The sequence below is a fragment of the Triturus cristatus genome, chromosome 1_1 (genome assembly GCF_964204655.1).
Source record: "Triturus cristatus chromosome 1_1, aTriCri1.1, whole genome shotgun sequence".
In the NCBI taxonomy this organism is placed as follows: domain Eukaryota; kingdom Metazoa; phylum Chordata; class Amphibia; order Caudata; family Salamandridae; genus Triturus; species Triturus cristatus.
The window spans coordinates 315,139,874-315,158,405 of record NC_140579.1 but is presented as its reverse complement, the minus strand read 5'-3'; the positions used below and the strand labels follow the sequence as shown (position 1 = coordinate 315,158,405).

General features: G+C 44.1%; 1 protein-coding gene across 1 annotated transcript in view; it reads left to right on the top strand.

Moving 5' to 3' along the window:
• The window catches only part of LOC146870170 (uncharacterized), a 162,070-nt gene extending 154,338 nt beyond the window's left edge, over positions 1–7,732 (top strand). The window contains exon 3 of the mRNA XM_085641598.1: positions 7,056–7,732. Within this exon, the coding sequence (XP_085497724.1) occupies positions 7,056–7,732 (677 nt within the window). The remainder of the gene's footprint in view (positions 1–7,055) is intronic.
• Positions 7,733–18,532: the final 10,800 nt, after the last annotated feature.

Genomic DNA, 18,532 nt, shown 5'->3' with positions numbered 1-18,532 from the left:
CATCCATTTAGACACTTATATACCCATTTATTCTTCCATCGACCTTGAGAGATACATATATAAAACATATGTAATTTTCAGAAAAACACACATTCACTGGATGATGTCATCAATGATTGGGCTATAGATCCCTACGTGCTGCCAACTTTAAAAGAATATCCTTTCTATCAAGGTGGCTAGTTTATTGGACACCCTCCAGAATACAGAAAAAATTCCCCGAATATCCAAATAGGTGTTTTCGGTGTCAGCAGGAGGATGAAGGTGCTGGCATCATATTTTTTACTCTTGTCCTTTATTGGACCAGTTCTGGGGAGAAATCTTTAGCGATTTGGGTATTGCCTTGGGCAAGTGTTTCTCTCCTCAAGGTGAAATCGCACTATTTGGAGGTGTGAGGGGTGTGAGGGAGGAAGCTACTTTATCCAGCGCGGATAAAGCTCTTATAGCAATCTCCTGTATGGTGGCCCGCTCTCTGATACTCTAAAATTGGAAATCAAAGGAGATACCAAATCATCTAGCTTGGTTCAATACAATGAAAAAGACCTTTAAATTTGAAGAGGCCTATGCTAGGAGAGTTGGGGGAATAATGAAATTTGATAAAAATTGGAAGGCCTTTAGAGAACTACTCGTAATTAAGGATAGCTTTGGATCTATTGGTTCTCGATAACTTTGGAGTGAGCCATGGGGGGGGGAAAGGTAGTATTCCCTTACGGGGAATCTATAATGTATTTATTGATTGTCAGCTGCACTTGCACTTTAACTATTTCACTCTTTGCACTATAGGACCTAGGTATGGCTTTTTTCATTGATAGAATTACTTGTTGATACTGTATCTGCACTTTATGTGGTATTAATCTTCTTGAGCATTATCAGTTGCATTTTATTCCATGAAGCCATGTCTTGCATTCCCTGGATGTGAGTCTATAATGTATTTATTGGTTGTTATCTGCTCTTGCACTTTAAATCTTTTTACTCTTTACACTATAGGACCCAAAAATGGTCCATTTCATCGATGGAATTTTTGCGTTGATATTGCATTTGCACTTTAGGTGAAATTAATCTTCATTGCATTCGTACTCTTTTTTATGAAGTCATGATTTGCTGTTATTGCATTTGCACTTTATCCTGAGACTTTAAAAGATGAATGGAGTGGCTCTATAGTTTGCCATGGATTTGAATTTTGATGCATTGTATGATATAATAGAATTAATCTTCTTTTCCTTTTTCTCCTGTTTTGCATGTATTCCGTTGCTATTTAAAATGTAATGCTTGAAACCATGTATAATGTATCTTCCTTTCTCTGCTCAATAAAAATAAAAAAAATAAAATGATGTCATCAGTGATGTCATTTGAGATGTCATCAGTGATGTCATGAGTGATGTCACTGACCATGTCATGAGTGATGTAATATGTGACGTCATCAGAAGTGCATTGCGGGCGCGCGAGTTATAGTTAGCTGAACTAACTATAACGGGGGAATTTCAATGGTTTTGTACGAGTGAAAAGTCCAGCTAACTATAACGGCCCTGAAACCTATGGTTTTTTCAGTGAATATATATATATATCGCTGTCGCCAGTAGGTAGTTATAGTTAGGACCTATTTTCCATAGGAAATCCGCAACATTCTATTTGGAATAACGTTGGCGTCGATTGATGAATCTTCGCAAAATTTTCCAAACTTTTGCCCATCTCCGGTCCTCTCCTATCCTGAAAATTTCACGGTGATTCGTCAAGCGGCGGCTGACAAAAAAGGGGGGTCCCAAAACGCGTTTTCCCAATGAATTTTCCTATAGGACCTGTTGACGCAGCTACAGCCCGAAGTGATGAACGGAATTACACCAAATTTGGCAAAATGGTAGTCCTCAGTTCAGACTCGTGCCTTTTGCTTAAATGGTGTAAATCCGTTCAGTAGTTCCTGAGAAAATCAAAAGTAAAATCACATATATATCTGGGCAGGGTCTAACCACACATCTCATTGTGAGATCTGATTGGCTGTCAGCACTTCATCCAAGAAGTGTTGGCAGCCATCTTGGGACCAATATACATGATAGCACCTCATTAAAAAGCATTGCAGTTAATAGAAGGTTTTAAGACTTTAGTTACATTATAAATCATTTGTTGATGGTACCATACCCATTTTAGGAATTGTGGTGTGTTCTAAGGTGATTTTACCATGTGAAAAAGCCTTCTGCTGTGATATCATGAATCATGTTTCAGAGAAAACTATTTTCTCATGCTTTTCCCACAGAGGTTTGGAAGGTGATCTATAAGCTAAACTGAGAGCATATTTTCTGTAAATTCACATTATCTTTCTCAGTCATGCGAGAATGAAGTCTGACATTCTCAGTAAAACATGTACATCCAACAAGGGCAGAGACTGTCAGTTGATTCCTTTGTGTTCTACTGCAGCTTCCCAGAGTGTTCTAAAGAACAACTAGAGCGCTAACAGTCCTACTTATGACAAACGTATAGCACACCTGAAGCCATCTTGGTTGGATTAAAGTGGTAACACTTAAAACATTTAATTTACAAAGGAACAAAATGAGGGGGTTCATTTTGCCATAGAAATTATGATTAGTGCCGCAGAAAGAAAAATTAGGGCACATTTTGACTTCTCAAATCCTCTTCTATTTCATAACAAAATTCTGACATGCAGACTGAAACATGCACTTTGAATACCAGCAGCAGACTTCCCTGGTGAGCAGTAGCTTTACTACAGTGATCTAATGAGCAACTAGAGTGCTAACATTCAGAATTTATGGCAAATGTGTGACACATCTGAATGCCTTCTTGATGGAACCAAAGTAAAAAACTGAAAGTATTTCCTACTGAGGAGACTGCAGTAAATGAGGAAATTAGGAAACTTCATAACAAATAAATCTCCCAAGATGGCCACCAGAGACAAAAGAGACCAAATGTAGCCCAAATATCACCCAGATGTAGCCCAAGTATAGCCCAATGACAGAAGTGTGCAAAACACTTATTTTTTGTGTATTTGCAGTTTTATATAGTGCAGACTTGTCAGGTATTGGAGTGCTTTACATGAGCATTGGTTACATCACACAAGATCAAATTCATTTAGGTTGTAGACATGGGGAGATTAAGTGATTTGACCAGAATCACAGAATGTTGAGCTGAAGCAGAAACTCCAACCTGGTTCCCCAGTTGCAAAGTCTGCAGCTCTGGAAGTAACACCACTTCCTCTCCCCTAGGTGCAACATTTAATCAAGTAGTCAACTGGATAAAAAAACATAAAGATTACAAATAATTTAAAAGTTCTTTGTCGCTATTTGAAAACTCAGAAAATATGTCCTCATTTTAGTTTTTTAGAGCACTAACCATAATTTTGATGCAAATAAGACCCTCTCATATATGTAATTTCTAAAGGAAATACTCTAGGTATTACAGTTTTGATTACATCAAGATGACGTCAGGCGTTCCACACTTTTGTAATAAATATAGAATGTTAGCAATCTAGTTGTTCATTGGGATACTGTTGAGAGGCAGAGGCCAGGGGCACGGACTCTGATGCAACAATTTGACCACACTGGGCAGGCAGGAAGGGCAATGGCAGCACAACAGACTATGGAGGGCAGTGGAAAGGGTGGCAGGGGCAACAAACCAACAATACAGGACGGGCAAGAGAGGCTGTGGCAATATAATAGACCATTGTGTGCAGAAGGAAGAGGCAGTGGTAGTACAACCATACATGCCAACAGACCAGTTTCAGCCAGGAAACGTCCAATGTTTTTAGGCTCAAATGGGCTTTATTTGATCTGTCTCCTATCTACAATCTCCTCTTTTTCAATGAAACTCAAAGGGGAAAATCAATACATACGTTTTTTTATCAAAATCTCCCTCTTACCAAGTTCAAAATGTTCGCAAGTATGGTACATTGGATCATGGTGGGCAGGAGGAATTGGGGTAGGGACATGGACTCAGATAACAGAGGACAGGAGGGACATGGAGAGGTGCACCAAACTGACCTTACAGGGCAGGCATCAGGGTTTGCAGCAACACAATACACCTCACAGTGCATGCAGGACGGGAGTGCATCACAACAATCCATAGAAAGCAATAGGGAGGGGACAGGACCATGCACATGGACAACAGAGAATAGAGGGGAAAGAGGCAATGGTAGGTAGCTGACCATAATGGACAGACAGGGGAGAAAGCTGCAGCATAACAGACCATAAAGGGCAGGAACGATGGATCGGGGGCATTACAATGGAACAGACAAGCCAGGAGGGAGGGGATAGGGGTCTGCACATGGAAACAGAGGGCTGGGGGCAAGGGGGCAGGGCAGGAGCAGCAAGATGACCATGGAGGTCAGGCAGGATGGGCACTAGAAACAAGACACCCCATGGAGAGCAACAATGAGACTATGATGGCATACACACAGACCATGGAGGGAAGGTGGGAGGGGGTCAGGGGCAACTAGCTGACCACACAGGGAAGGTAGGAGGGGCCATGGCAGCACATAAGACCATGCATGGCAAGCGGGAGGGTTAGTGGCAGCACAATGGCTATGATGGGCAAGAAGGAGGGTGCAGGGGCATGCACAAAGGACCATGGAGGATAGAAGGGAGGGTCAGGACCTGGGCACACACAAGAGAGTTCTGGGGAAGGGGCCTCCCAACAGACCGCGCGGGGCAGGCAGAAGGAGCAGTTGCAGCACAACAGACCAGGGAGGGCAGAAGGGTGTGGCAGTAAAATGGACCATGGAGGACAGGAGGAAGGGGATAGGGGCATGGCATGTGGACGGGCAGTGTGGAGGTGGCAGGGACAGGTTACAGTCACCTGACAATGCTAGGCAGGTTGGAGGGGAGTGACAGCTCAACAGAACACTCAGAGTAGATAGGAGTGGCAGGTCCATGGAACATGGTGGGCAAAAAGGATGGAGCAGTGGCATGCACAAAGACATCGCAGGGCAGGGGGAAGGAGAATAGGTACAGCAAGCTAAGCACAGAGGCTAAGCAGGAGGTCAATGATGGGCCATAGAATTGGGCAATGGAGGGCAGTAGGAGTGGACTGGTACATCATGCTAAATGGAGGGCATTGGCAGCACATCAGACCATGCATGGCAGGAGGGAGGAGGCTAGTCCATGGATTCAGACAACAGAGGATAGGGAGGAGGTGGATGGGGCAGCAGGCTAACTGTTCAGAGAAGGTGGGTATTAGGAACTTTATTGTTTTTAAAATGTGTGTCTGTGCGAACTACTTAAAATATGAACAGGTATGCAGCACAATCTCACTTTTATTCAGGAAGAAGAGGACATTTGTGACTGTGACTCCGGGCTCACTTGGTAGAAACACCCCCTGACCCTCCACCCCCCATCGCACAATGTAATGCCCGTGAAAAGGGTAGGTGGACGCAGTGTTATATAGAATATAGTCCTGAGAGCACGATTGAAAATGAAAACTAGATATAGTATATGGTATAAACTATGCACCAAAAAGTGTGATATAAGATGAACCGGGGCGTGAAATATAATATGCAATACATTGTGCGCAATGACAGATTCATTGGAGAGCGCGAGATAGCACAGGCACTAGCACGCGCTATGCGATATGCGCCTTGGAGTGTAATATGCACAGGGCAGTGTTGTGTAACCTAACTAGTCTCTAAAGTTGTAATATAAAATATGTGCTGGGGAGTGTAACGTTGCATATGCACTGTGACAAAGATATGGATCCCAGATTGTAATATGTATGGCATTGCGCTGTGCGTTATAACATAGGCATCGAGGAAGTCACGTTAGATGGGGCAATATAACCCGTGCGAAGGCAAGTGTGGCATGACATATTCAAGGGGTGGTGTTACAGTGCACATGGGCTAGAGAGTGTCATAGCATACGCACTAGCTGGTGGAATACAACACAGAGGTGTGAGGCACTCGGCGGGCACTGGTGGGTGTAACACAGCATTGGGCTCAGCCAGGAGCACACTGTGACTCTCAAATGAGGTTTGTCTTCTTTCCAGAGAGTAAAATAAAAAGTATTACACATCCGGCGGTGGATGTGTGTTTTATTAACCGTGAGGGGGGTTTCTTGCATAGTTTGGTCGAATTTTTGTCGAATCCCCTTTTAATGGTTTGGTGTGCGTGTATATTAAATTTGCCCGTCAATAGCTACCCATGTTTGTATAAATAAACGGCAAGGGTGTCTACTTGGAGAGTACCCACCAGCGGGGGCGCCGGGATTAGGCACGGTAGGGCGTCAGACACGTCAGAGCTTCAATAGCGGTGTAAATACATTCCATGTGGATTCATTCCATGCATAGTCACCTTTTAATGAATATCACGCAATTCGTCATGGTGATAGGTTCATACGGTTTGTCCAGCATGTCCTAGGTTTTTCTATAAATATATTTTTATAAAAAATAATAAAAAACAAAGGCCGGTCCCGGGGGATGGGGTCCCCGGGGCCATAAGTGGCCTGAGGAGGGGGGCAACGCAGCCCCCTCCTAAACAATAAAAAAAAAAGGCCATAACCTGGGGGTTGGGGTCCCCGGGGCCGATTAAGGCCTTGGGAGGGCCAAATTAATTTTTTTCAACAAAAAAAAATAGGGTGCAGACCCTGGGGGATGGGGTCCCCAGGCCAGTAAATTAGAAAAAGAAGGGGGGCCACACAGCCCTCCTTCTTAAAAAAATTAAATAAATAAAAGACCGGCATCGCGCCGGAGGCCATGCCCCCTCCTTGCAGCACTCTGCAAACGCTACCCCTGGCCAGTTGTAAGTTGGGGAATTAATTCCCCTTCAATACTGAGGGTCCCTTGGGGAACAGCAGATGGCGCTAGTGTGAGCACTTCCCTTTTCCCAGTCGCCGCACGGACAGCCACTCTAAGATGTTCTGATTTCAACAGCCTGACCCATTGAAGAAAATAGCGTGGGCTTTCTTTGTATCGGCAAATGTTTGGAATTGTTGTGGCTTTACAGGCACCCGTGTCTCGGGTGCCTAGAGTCTCAGCCTACATCTCGAACGGCCCAGGAGGGGCGAGGCTTCACATTTGGTAATCCGTGGTGCTCCGTTTTTACGGTAGTGCCGATTCTGTTCCAGGCGAGGGAAAAACTACTGCCTCCTTCTCTGGAAGGATTCGAGCGCGGCTGATTCCGCTTGGAGGCAGCGTTAGTAGCGGAGGGGCAGGAGATATCTTTAACAGACGCCGCTGTTTGGAAATGACTACCCGCGGGCAGAGGATATTTAAATCCAAAACCACTGTGGTACAGGAGGAGATGGGAGAGAAGGAAAAGCTGGAAAAAACAGAAGGACCGGATCCCCCATTAACAGGTAAAAGGGACCTGGGGCCTAAAAATAATATGAATAAGCCTGGAGGGGGTTTTATGTGTTTAAAGGAGAAGATAGTGGAAAATGCTGGAAGTTCCTCATCTATCACTAAACATTTCCCTATTCTTAAAAATTCACCCATCCCTCCCACAATTGCCTCTGCGAGCTTAATCGAGGCCCTCACAGAGCAGGGAACCATACCATCTCCACAATCAGCTCAAGACATGGCATCGGCGGATAAGACAGACCAGACGACAGAGCCCAGTCTTTGTAATCAAAACATCGTTAGTATCACCTCTACCGCTTCTGCCTCCGCTTCTGCTTCTCCCAGCATCACTCCCTTGGCTGTGACAACCCCCTTTGCCCCTTCTACAGTTCTTGAGAACGGTCTGGAAAACTTGACCCTCGGATCAACAGAACCACAGACTCTGAAGTACTGGGTATTTTAAGCCCAGCGGTGCAGGGGAACACACCCTATGACTTCGGGGTTCTTCCTGTTTCAGACCTACAGAAACACAGAGTCTTCTGGGTGAAGTCAAAGATCAGTTTATTGGCTGCAGACCAATTACAGGTATCCTAGAAGTACAACAACGTGTATGTTCTCAGGAGACTGCTAAAAATCACAGAAACGGGCTTCTCCTTAAATACAAAATATCTTGCTTCAGGCATACATTCCTAGGTTTACGATATGGCCATATAAAGTATACATTACAAACGAAAAGGCAGAGTCATGATGACCATCCCACATTCCAGTTAAGCCAGCCCGCAATTATTTACCCAGCAAGGCTGGAAAACAAGCCATAAAGCAGGAACAGTCAGGTGTGAAAGAGATTAGCTGGAGGCTCGTGTTTAATGTAAAGGCTTTATGGTGTGTCAAGCCCTGATGGTAATCACAGGTGGCCAGAGGACGGGAACTCGTGAGACCGGACTGACCTGGGGCAGCGGAGCCAAGCTGCCCAGGTCACAGAGAAGTCAAAGGAAAACACATGTGCTCTAAAAGGCTCCTATTTGCTCCATGCTATGTAGCCTATGTGAGGGCAACCATAAGATGGCCACCGCTCTAAGATGGAACCCACGTAGTGATGTATAATAGCGTATACATAGTGCATGCATAGCTAAAACGTTATACAAAGCACGCATTACCACGACCAACATCATCAGTGATTTTCTTGTGCGCACTGCATTTCATAATCGCAACGGTAGGGTCAAGGAGATCATTCACCAACTTGCCATTCTGAATCTTAACTCCATGCGAAGTCAGGAACCCACGTTCCTACCATAATCGCCCAAAACTGTGGGCCACGCCAAAGGCGTACTGGCTATCCGTATATATGTTCACTTTCATTCCTTCAGACAACACGCATGCTCTTGTAAGGGCAATTAATTCTGCTGCTTGAGCCGAATTTTGTGGCACACGTGCAGTTTCCACAATCGTGTGCAAAGTAGTGATAGCATATGCAGCAGTCGTATCACCATTCGGGAGCTTGAAACACGAACCATCCACCCATAAGGTACCATCGCACTCAGTCAGGGGAGTATCTTTGAGATCTACTCTCCCTTTCATCTCTTCTTCTGTTCTGAACAGACAATCATGTTGCTCAATCTCATCTAGATCTGCTGGAATTGGCAATAATGTAGCTGGATTCAACGTGTTGCATCTCTTTATGTGTATATGATTTGCTAACAGTGTCAGCTCATATCCAGATAATCGCGCACTAGTTAAGTGCTGCGTCTTGGTCCTGTTTAACAATGTGTCCACAGCATGTGGAACCATAACAATCAATCTATTATCCATTACTAGTCCAGCAGATTGTCGAATAGACATAGCTGCGGCAGCTGTGGCTCTCAGACAACTTGGCAATGCCCTCGCTACAGGGTCCAAGGTTGATGAAAAATATGCGCATGGACGCGGTCTGTCGCCAAAAGGCTGTGTTAACACTGATAACGCGCAACCATCTTTCTCGTGAACATACAATGTAAAAGGCTTGCTGTAGTCAGGGGTACCCAACACAGGAGCTGAACATAATGCATTACGCAATTCCCAAAAACTTTTCTGACACTCTTCAGACCATGGGATAGGATTCGGTGTGTCTTTGCATGTTAATGCTAACAAAGGTTTTGCCAACAAGGAAAAATTAGGAATCCAATGCCTACAGTATGAAGTAATGCCCAAGAAAGCATGCACTTCTCTCTGTGTTCTTGGCACACTCAACTGTGCAATGGCTTGAATTCTTTCTGGGGTCAGTTTCCTTCCCTCCTTCGATAAGAGATGACCTAAGTAGGTCACTTCTTGTCGACAATATTGCAATTTTGAGAGAGACACTGTGTGATGAAAGGCAGACAAATGACGCAACAATGACAATGTAGCTTCTTTGCAAATCTTTTCAGTATCCGCGGCGATTAGCAAATCGTCAACGTACTGAATGAGGAAAGCGTCACTAGGTAAAACAAGTGCATCAAGCTGCGCTTTCAAAGCTTGGCTGTATATTGATGGGCTTTCACAGTAGCACTGAGGAGCGCGTTTAAAGCGGAAGCTGCGACCTCCTAAACTAAAGCCAAAAATGTCTCTGCTCTCCTCTGCAATTGGGATGCTAAAGAAAGCATTCTTTAAATCGATCACTGAGAACCATGCAGCGGAGGCTGGAATCATAGTTAACAAGGCAGTTATATCAGGGACAACTGGAAACTGTGGCACAACAATCTTATTAACCTCTCTAAGATCAATCGCAAATCTGTAAACAGGTGGCTGTGAAGGGTCCGTTCTTTTTAAGACAGGTAAAACAGGACTATTGCAAACGTTGCCTCTTGTCTCTTCAATTACACCCTTTTTAATCAAATCGCTGACAATTTCTAACAACGCTTTCTGACCTTCATTGGAGATCTTATACTGGGGAATACGTGGCAATCTGACATTGGCCTTCAAAGTTACCACATATGGCGGTATTTCCAAGAGACCCACATCATTGGGACCAGTAGCCCAAAGGACATCCGGAAGGGATGACAATTCAGATGGCATTGCATTTTTAGACAAATACATTGGGGAAATCACTTTCTTACCTAATGTAAGTTGTACTCCTGAGGGAGAACAATACAGCGTGGCATGCAATCTTTTTAGCAAATCTAATCCTAACAAATTCTCACCACAACCTGTTGTTAGGATGAGAGGTGCTTTTAGCTCACAAGGTCCAACAGAAAGAGACATAGGACTAGAAATCGGGTTCCTAACTGGGGCGCCAGAAAAACCTACTGAAACATTCATTTCACCAGACAAAGGCGGGCCAGGGAGTTTTGAATGCATAATTGAACTCTTTGCAGCACCAGTGTCTAGCAGAAAGGGCTCCGTTACATTTGCTGTAGTTACTTTAACATAAGGTCCGCTCTGATCCACTGGCACTGAAACAACTCCCTCTCTCTGTCTACGGCTGTCCTAGTAATCATTATCCTCTACATTGTCGTCTTCTGCATAATAATCATTATTGTAGTACTGGGCTGTATTACCAGTCGCGTTGGCCTGCTGATCAAAGCTATTTATGGTATTTTGAGGCGGAAGAGGACGCGCGTTCTGTAGAACATTTCCACGCCCTCTGCCTCTAGGAGCTTGCTGACCACCTCTACCTCTTGCGCCATACGCATTACTGTTACGCTGCATTAATTTAGGGCAGCTGTATTTAAAATGACCTTCCTCTTTGCAATATGAACATTGGTTGGGACCTACAGGGATTCGTGGTTGATAATACCCATTCATTTGCTGATTATTCTGAAACTGTTGGGGCTGGTGATAGACACCTTGTGTTTGCCTATAATTATTCTGTCCTCCACGTGGCGGATAGGCCTGCTGTAAAAGGACCTTTGTTTTCAGTTCTTTCGTTTTTTTATCTGTTCTATCTTTTTCGTCTTTATCTCTATTTTCATAATACTGTGCAGTAGCCAGTATTTGCGCTGAAGAGGAAACAGCCCAAGAACTTTCTGAATCTTTTAATTTTTTACACAACTCGGGAAGTAGATTCTGCACAAATTTATCAACAAATAACCGTTGGCCACCTTCAGTACTCATGTCTTGACCACTGTGGTCGATAAACGTTTCTTCAAACCTGGTGAAGAAATCGGACACTGTCTCATCTTTCTTCTGCTTGCATGCAGATAGTTTGTCCCAATTTACGCGCATCGCGGGGATTATAGTTTTCATGTATGTAATAATTCGACCAGGGAGTTCTGCCACTAAAGGGTCAGGCTTTGCGCCACCGACTTGTCTAGCGTCTGCAGCAACGATATTAGCCCATGTACCCCCTAGTTCTGCAGCATGATCCGTATTACGGATGGATCCCCATAAAGGCTGTGGAACAACATTCCCAAATAACATATCTATGTCAGCCAGATTCATGACGCACGATTCTGCAGTTTGGGATAACTCCTTATAATACCCTGTAGGGTTTTTACGGGGGTCAGGCAATGTCTGCTTAAGCGCTAACACCTCAGATCGCTTCCATGGGACATGCACCCAAACACGCTGAAAATATGCTAAGACAGGTGGATTAGCATTCGGATCAGCAGGTCTCCAAACTGGGGGAACCTCACGCATCGGATATTGGTGCGCTTTTACCTTCTTCCCCACAGGGAAATCCTGCTCAAACAACGACTGCTGGCAATCATCATTCCTCAAAGATAATAAGGTCGCAACTGCTTTATTCACATCGGGGCCCACAATCGTGCCTTTTCCAAAATCGAATCTCACTCGACATAACTCCTGCGGGTTTGGATCTCTACCATGATCATCCAATTCCTCACAGAGGATTTCACACATTTTCTTGAACACATACCTCTGTTTCGGGGCATCCCATTGGTGAAAAACGTCAACAACTGACTCCACCTCATAGAGTGAAGAAAAAATAATGCACCTACGCGCCATATGATCTAATACCTTTTTCTCTTCAGGATCAGGCAGCTGACTGCGCAATTGCTTACGTTGTAAACCAGGGGTCGCACTAGATGACCCAAAGAGAGGCGACATTAAAGTAGTCACTACATTGGCTAGTCGTTGTCGTGCTGAAGGAGAAGTTGAAGCGACAACGGGGGGATAGACAGAGGGAAGAAAAACAGATTCAGATACAGGTACCTGGGTAGTGTAAGAAGGAGCGCCAGGGGAAGCCGCTGGCGTGCTAGGCAAAGTCGCAGGAAGCGAGGGGGTAACAGGTAACAAAACTGGCGGCCCTTGAGAGGGCTGCACTGCAGGGGTAGGAGCCAGCTGAGGAGGAGCTGGCGGCTGCGGGAAGGCTTGCGGCATATTTACTGGAGGCTGCGCATTTACAAGCTGTGGAGGTGCGGTGGCATTTTGCGCATACGGGGGTGGCGAACTTAGCAAATGGGACATTAGGGAATCTTTCTCTTTCTCTTTTGTCTCATCTTGCACAAGGGGTGACAAAACAGGGTAACATTTATCAATCCCTAGTTTGCGCTGTCTATGTAACTGTTCCTTCATTTGTTCCTCCTCATTATCTTTAAATTGCACAGCTGCTTGCATCACTGACATACCTCTTTCTTTCTTATTCTTTTTCGCTAGCTTAATTTCCTTCTGTTTGGCTTCCTTTCGCCATAGGCGGAAAGAATCAAACATCCCCGGCCGGGCTTTCTTTTTAAACAATTTAACTTCCAAATTATCTAAGATATCTGTATCGAAACTACCATTTTGGGGCCATTTTAAAACACCGTCCTTTCTGGTGTATCGGATCCATACTTCATTATATGCAATGGGGCCCACGCCATGTTTTACATAAAGCTCATAAGTAGGAGTTCCAATTGGAGGAACCAGACATGAATCCTCTAACTGGAAATCCCTTCCACAACCCAAACAAAACAATCTACAAAATACACTAGAACCAGGCATCTTCGCTCACTAGTCTAGTTTCAAACGTCAAAGGATTATCGAATACGATAGTCTCGTGAATACACGAGTCCTCTGGCTTTGGGACTTGCAAGCACCAAATCAAAATGATCCCGAAGGATACCAAATTCAAACTAGGAGACGCTCCACTTATACTTAACTGAATATTGATGATCGATGGCGTCACCAGAAGACTCTCTCAATTGTTTCGCTCTACCAAAATCGTCAAGGATCCAAAACAGGGCGATTAATCAGGGCAGCAGTCCTTCGTAGCCGTCGGGACGCGGAGAACCTCGCAGAAAAGACTTTCGGACCACGTCGACATGCAGGGGTCGATGAAGTGGCGGCCTTCCTCCAGAATTTCCACACGAAGCTCCTCACGAACCTCTGGCTTGGACCGGTACCGCTGAAATCGCCCCATGTTGGGCGCCAACTGAAGTACTGGGTATTTTAAGCCCAGCGGTGCAGGGGAACACACCCTATGACTTCGGGGTTCTTCCTGTTTCAGACCTACAGAAACACAGAGTCTTCTGGGTGAAGTCAAAGATCAGTTTATTGGCTGCAGACCAATTACAGGTATCCTAGAAGTACAACAGCGTGTATGTTCTCAGGAGACTGCTAAAAATCACAGAAACGGGCTTCTGCTTAAATACAAAATATCTTGCTTCAGGCATACATTCCTAGGTTTACGATATGGCCATATAAAGTATACATTACAAACGAAAAGGCAGAGTCATGATGACCATCCCACATTCCAGTTAAGCCAGCCCGCAATTATTTACCCAGCAAGGCTCAGATCCCACATCAGATATCGATAGGCCCCAATAAACATGAGTATCTCCTGTTTGGAAAACAAGCCATAAAGCAGGAACAGTCAGGTGTGAAAGAGATTAGCTGGAGGCTCGTGTTTAATGTAAAGGCTTTATGGTGTGTCAAGCCCTGATGCTAATCACAGGTGGCCAGAGGACGGGGAACTCGTGAGACCGGACTGACCTGGGGCAGCGGAGCCAAGCTGCCCAGGTCACAGAGAAGTCAAAGGAAAACACATGTGCTCTAAAAGGCTCGTATTTGCTCCATGCTATGTAGCCTATGTGAGGGCAACCATAAGATGGCCACCGCTCTAAGATGGAACCCACGTAGTGATGTATAATAGCGTATACATAGTGCATTCATAGCTAAAACGTTATACAAAGCACTTGTACATACCGCATTAACCATTCGCGGTTCACTAATACCGGGATAGACAGGGGTAGGGCCCTGCCTCCTACGCGGTCCCGAAATTCAAAGTACGACAACTCCTGACCTAGTTAACGAGAACTTTTTTTCCGTCTCAGATGGATTCTTAACTGAAACTGATGATGAGCTAGTGAGCTCAACAGGAACCAGTAAATCTGAAGGAGAGTTGAACAGCCTTGCTTCTAGAACTATCAAACAGAAAAAAATACCTACCAAAAAACGCAGCCAACTGAAACGGGTACACTTAGAGCTATATGGACCTCCCTCAGATGGAGATTCTAACTTACAATCAGTCGCAAACCCACAGTCTACCATCGAAACACCTAAACCCACAGTCTACCATCGAAACACATTTGGAGCCTTCTCTATCAATAATTTTTGCCTCCATCAAGCAATTTCAGGAAGAGGTCACATCAGACAATCTTGCTGCAAAAGGGGCTACCAAAAAACTTCATGGCGGCATAAGGAAATTAAATAAAATCTGCACTGACATTGGTGACTGGGTTTCCATGGTAGAAACCCGTACAGAGACCTTGGAAGCAGTGGTCTCCCAATTAAAAGAACCGATATGATGGCCAAGCTCGAGGAGCAGGAAAATAGACTACAGAGAAACAACCTAAGATTGCTAGGGATACCGGAAGGCATAGAGGGAGACGACCCCAGAGGGTACATTGTAAAATTACTTCGGTCCGCCTTTCCATTACAGACTAGTTGGAATTGGGATCAGGAGGTACAAAGGGCTCATCGTTTTCCCTTTAATCTAAGACAAAACGCGTTCAGCAGTAATCATGGAAAGGAGAGACCCAGAGTCTTTTTGTTTTTTTTAGGCAATTTCCTCTTAAGGCAATTAATTTATGATCAGGCCAGGCCAAACTCCCAGAGAGAAGTTGATGGAATCAAGTTTTTTGCCAAACCAGACTTTGGTCACACAACAGTGGAACGAAGATGGCGACTGCGTCAATTAATAACTCCTCTGCAATCGCAAGACGCCCAAGCCTTCCTGATGAACCCTGCAAGACTGAAAGTCATATTTGAGGGATCGACCCGAGTGTTTATCTCCGAGATCAAAGCTGGAGCATATCTAAAGGAAATAACGGGAAGAAAGGGAAAATAAAGCCTGTAATCCAGGATTTTGGGACTTTTGGGACAAATGTTAAAAAAAATAAAAAACCCACCCTTATCTAATCGGGGGTGGGGGGGGGGGCATGAGCCGCCCTCTTCAATCTAAAAAAAGGGGGCTAAGTGGGGGGTGGGGAAAAAAAAAAGATAAAATAATCTCTTCAAACTTTTCTTTATGGGTAATTGATGGGCTATTCAGACTAGACTGTTTCTTTTTTTCTGCTGCGGCAGCTGGGGGTCCCACATTCGCTTCCATCATTCAGGGGATCCCTGACTTTTTTTTTTTGGGGGGGGGGTGGGGGTGGGGGTCCAGGTCTGTATTGAATGTTTTGGGGCTAAAAGTCAATATGTTGGTATTCTTCTCTTTAAAAAATACTTAATGTTACTTTTTAGGTTTCATTTACAATGGCAATCTAAGAGAGAAGGAATTTGGCTTTTCTGGAGAGATTATAGGTTCAGGGGGGTGGAGGGGGGGAGTGGTGGGTGGTGGGCTGTGGGATACGGGCTAGTGGGAGACTTGGTTGATGCAGGACTACATGTAGGGTATTAGCCTGGATATTATCAGTATTTAATTTTTTTTAAAAAAAAAACAGTGAATTCACTAAACAAGCTTAGAATAGTCTCATTAAATATTTGCGGTCTGAATGACTTACTGAAAAGACAGAAAGCCGCGCAGGCACTACGACAGATGGGGGCGGATATAGTATGCCTCTAAGGGACTCATATTGAAGGGTGCCAGAAATCTCTGGTTTTAAACTATTGGGGCAACCTCGCAGGGGGTCCGGATAAAGGGGGTTGGGATCTTGGTACGTAAAACACTACCGGTAGTAGTGAATCAGGTCAAATCCGACGCATTAGGGAGATGGGTCATAGTACAGTGTTCTTTACCTTTCAATCTTGTGTTTACGATCTGTTCGGTATACGCTAGTAATTTAGATGACCCTGGGGTGATAAATTATGTTAATCAAGAATTAGTGCATTGGCCACTTCCGATAATTCTATGTGGTGACTTAAATCTAAATCTCCCCAGTATTTAGGACTCCGACAAATCTTGGAGCTACGAGGGAAGAAAACCCAAAGTTTTTTGGGCTTTGTATAATCTAAAAAATTCTCATGGCTTAAAAGATGTCTGGGCTTATCTCAAGTCTGATCAGAACGGCTTCACCTTTTTCTCTGCCCCTCATCGGTCTCTAGCTAGACTGGATTATTTTTTCGTTTCTTCTGCCTTTATTCATGATTGTTCCATTGATGTCGCCCCCCGATTACTGTCGGATCATAACCCTCTTATTTTAAACCTAGAGGGCTGGGGTATTCAGAGACCAGGCTCAACTTGGACTTTTGAAAAGGCTCTTTTATATGACAACAACTATCGAGAATACATGGCTGGTTGGATTCGGGAATTTTTGGATATAAATATTGGGACGGCATCTGTAATGGTGGTCTGGAAAACCCTTAAGGCAGGTATCAGGGGGGAAACATTACGCTTTTCAATCAGAAAGAACAAAAAGGAAAAAATGCAAATTGATTTATTACATCTACAGATGATAGAAGCGGGAAAAAAACTAACACAGGCGGTTCAGGCGGGCGTAGGACTAGATGAGGCACAGACTTTGGTAGCAGTCATTAAATCAGAAATGGGGACTGTCTTAGCAGAAAAAATATCTATCAAATGGGCTGCATCTAGAGAGAAATGCTATGAGTAGAGTGAGCGTATTGGACACCAGCTCGCTATTTCCACTAGAAAAAGGACAACAGCAAATACCATTACTTCTATTAACACCGAGATTGATGGGCTTATTACTGATTCAAAAAAAATAGAGGAAGCCTTTAGGCAGTTTTATGAAAAGCTATATTTAGAAGAAATAAATGGGCCACCTGAAGACTTAGATATGAAGATAGGAGAATATCTAGAGGGAATATCGATTGTTAAACTGAACGATGTCACACATGACTCATTGGAAAATATTCCTACTTGGGATGAGGTCGCAGCTGCACTGGCTAGCCTTCCGGATGGTAAAGCCTCTGGGATGGATAGTATACCAGTCAAATTTTATAAAATCTTCTCGGCTCAAATTAAAGACCTTTTCACAAGTGTAGTAAGGTCTATCTTCGAGGGGGCCTCTCCATCGAATTCCTGGTCCTTAGCCAAAATTGTGATATTTCCTAAGAAGGATAAATCACCCCTCGAGATGGCATTGTATAGACCGATAACTTTAATTAACGCTGACTCAAAAATCTTTTCTAAAATTATTGCCATGAGAATATCCACAAATATTGAGCCACTAGTATCTAAGTGGCAACATGGATTTATTCCAAAAAAAGGTACTACTGAACACGTCCGTCGGACTATTACTCTATTTGATGCCGCTGAGGTGACAGGAGACCCGATCTCGCTAATACTTCTCGATGCTGAAAAGGCATTTGATCGGGTCTCCTGGCAATTCCTCTGGGCCAACATGCGGCATCTTGGATTTGGAGTAAGAATTATCCAGGCCATACAGGCATTATACAAGAATCCAACAGCCAAAATATACATCAATGGCCAATTGACAGAACAAATAAAGATAACCAGAGGAACGAGGCAGGGGTGTCCCTGTTCGCCCCTACTTTTCGCCCTTTATATTGACCCTTTAATAAGAAGAATTGAAGTTAATCTCTTAATTCCCCCGGTTTTGAGGTTCGGTATTGATACAAAGATTATGGCCTATGCCGACAACATCGCCATAGTTACGCCGGCACCTGAGCTCGCTATCAGGACTCTGGAACAAGAAGCTCAATAATTTGGAATGATTTCCGGTTATGCCCTTATTAGAACAAAAACACAGATAGTTGTTAATAAAATGATAACCTGGGTAGATAAAAGAGTCACTAAGAAAGCAAAATATCTTGGAGTTAATATTGTTTCAGACCTGGATACCTTGGTAATAGAAAACTTGACTCCTCTTGCCACTGATATGAGAAAATCACTCAGTAAAATTGATAATCTACATTTAACTATACTTGGAAGATGTAACGT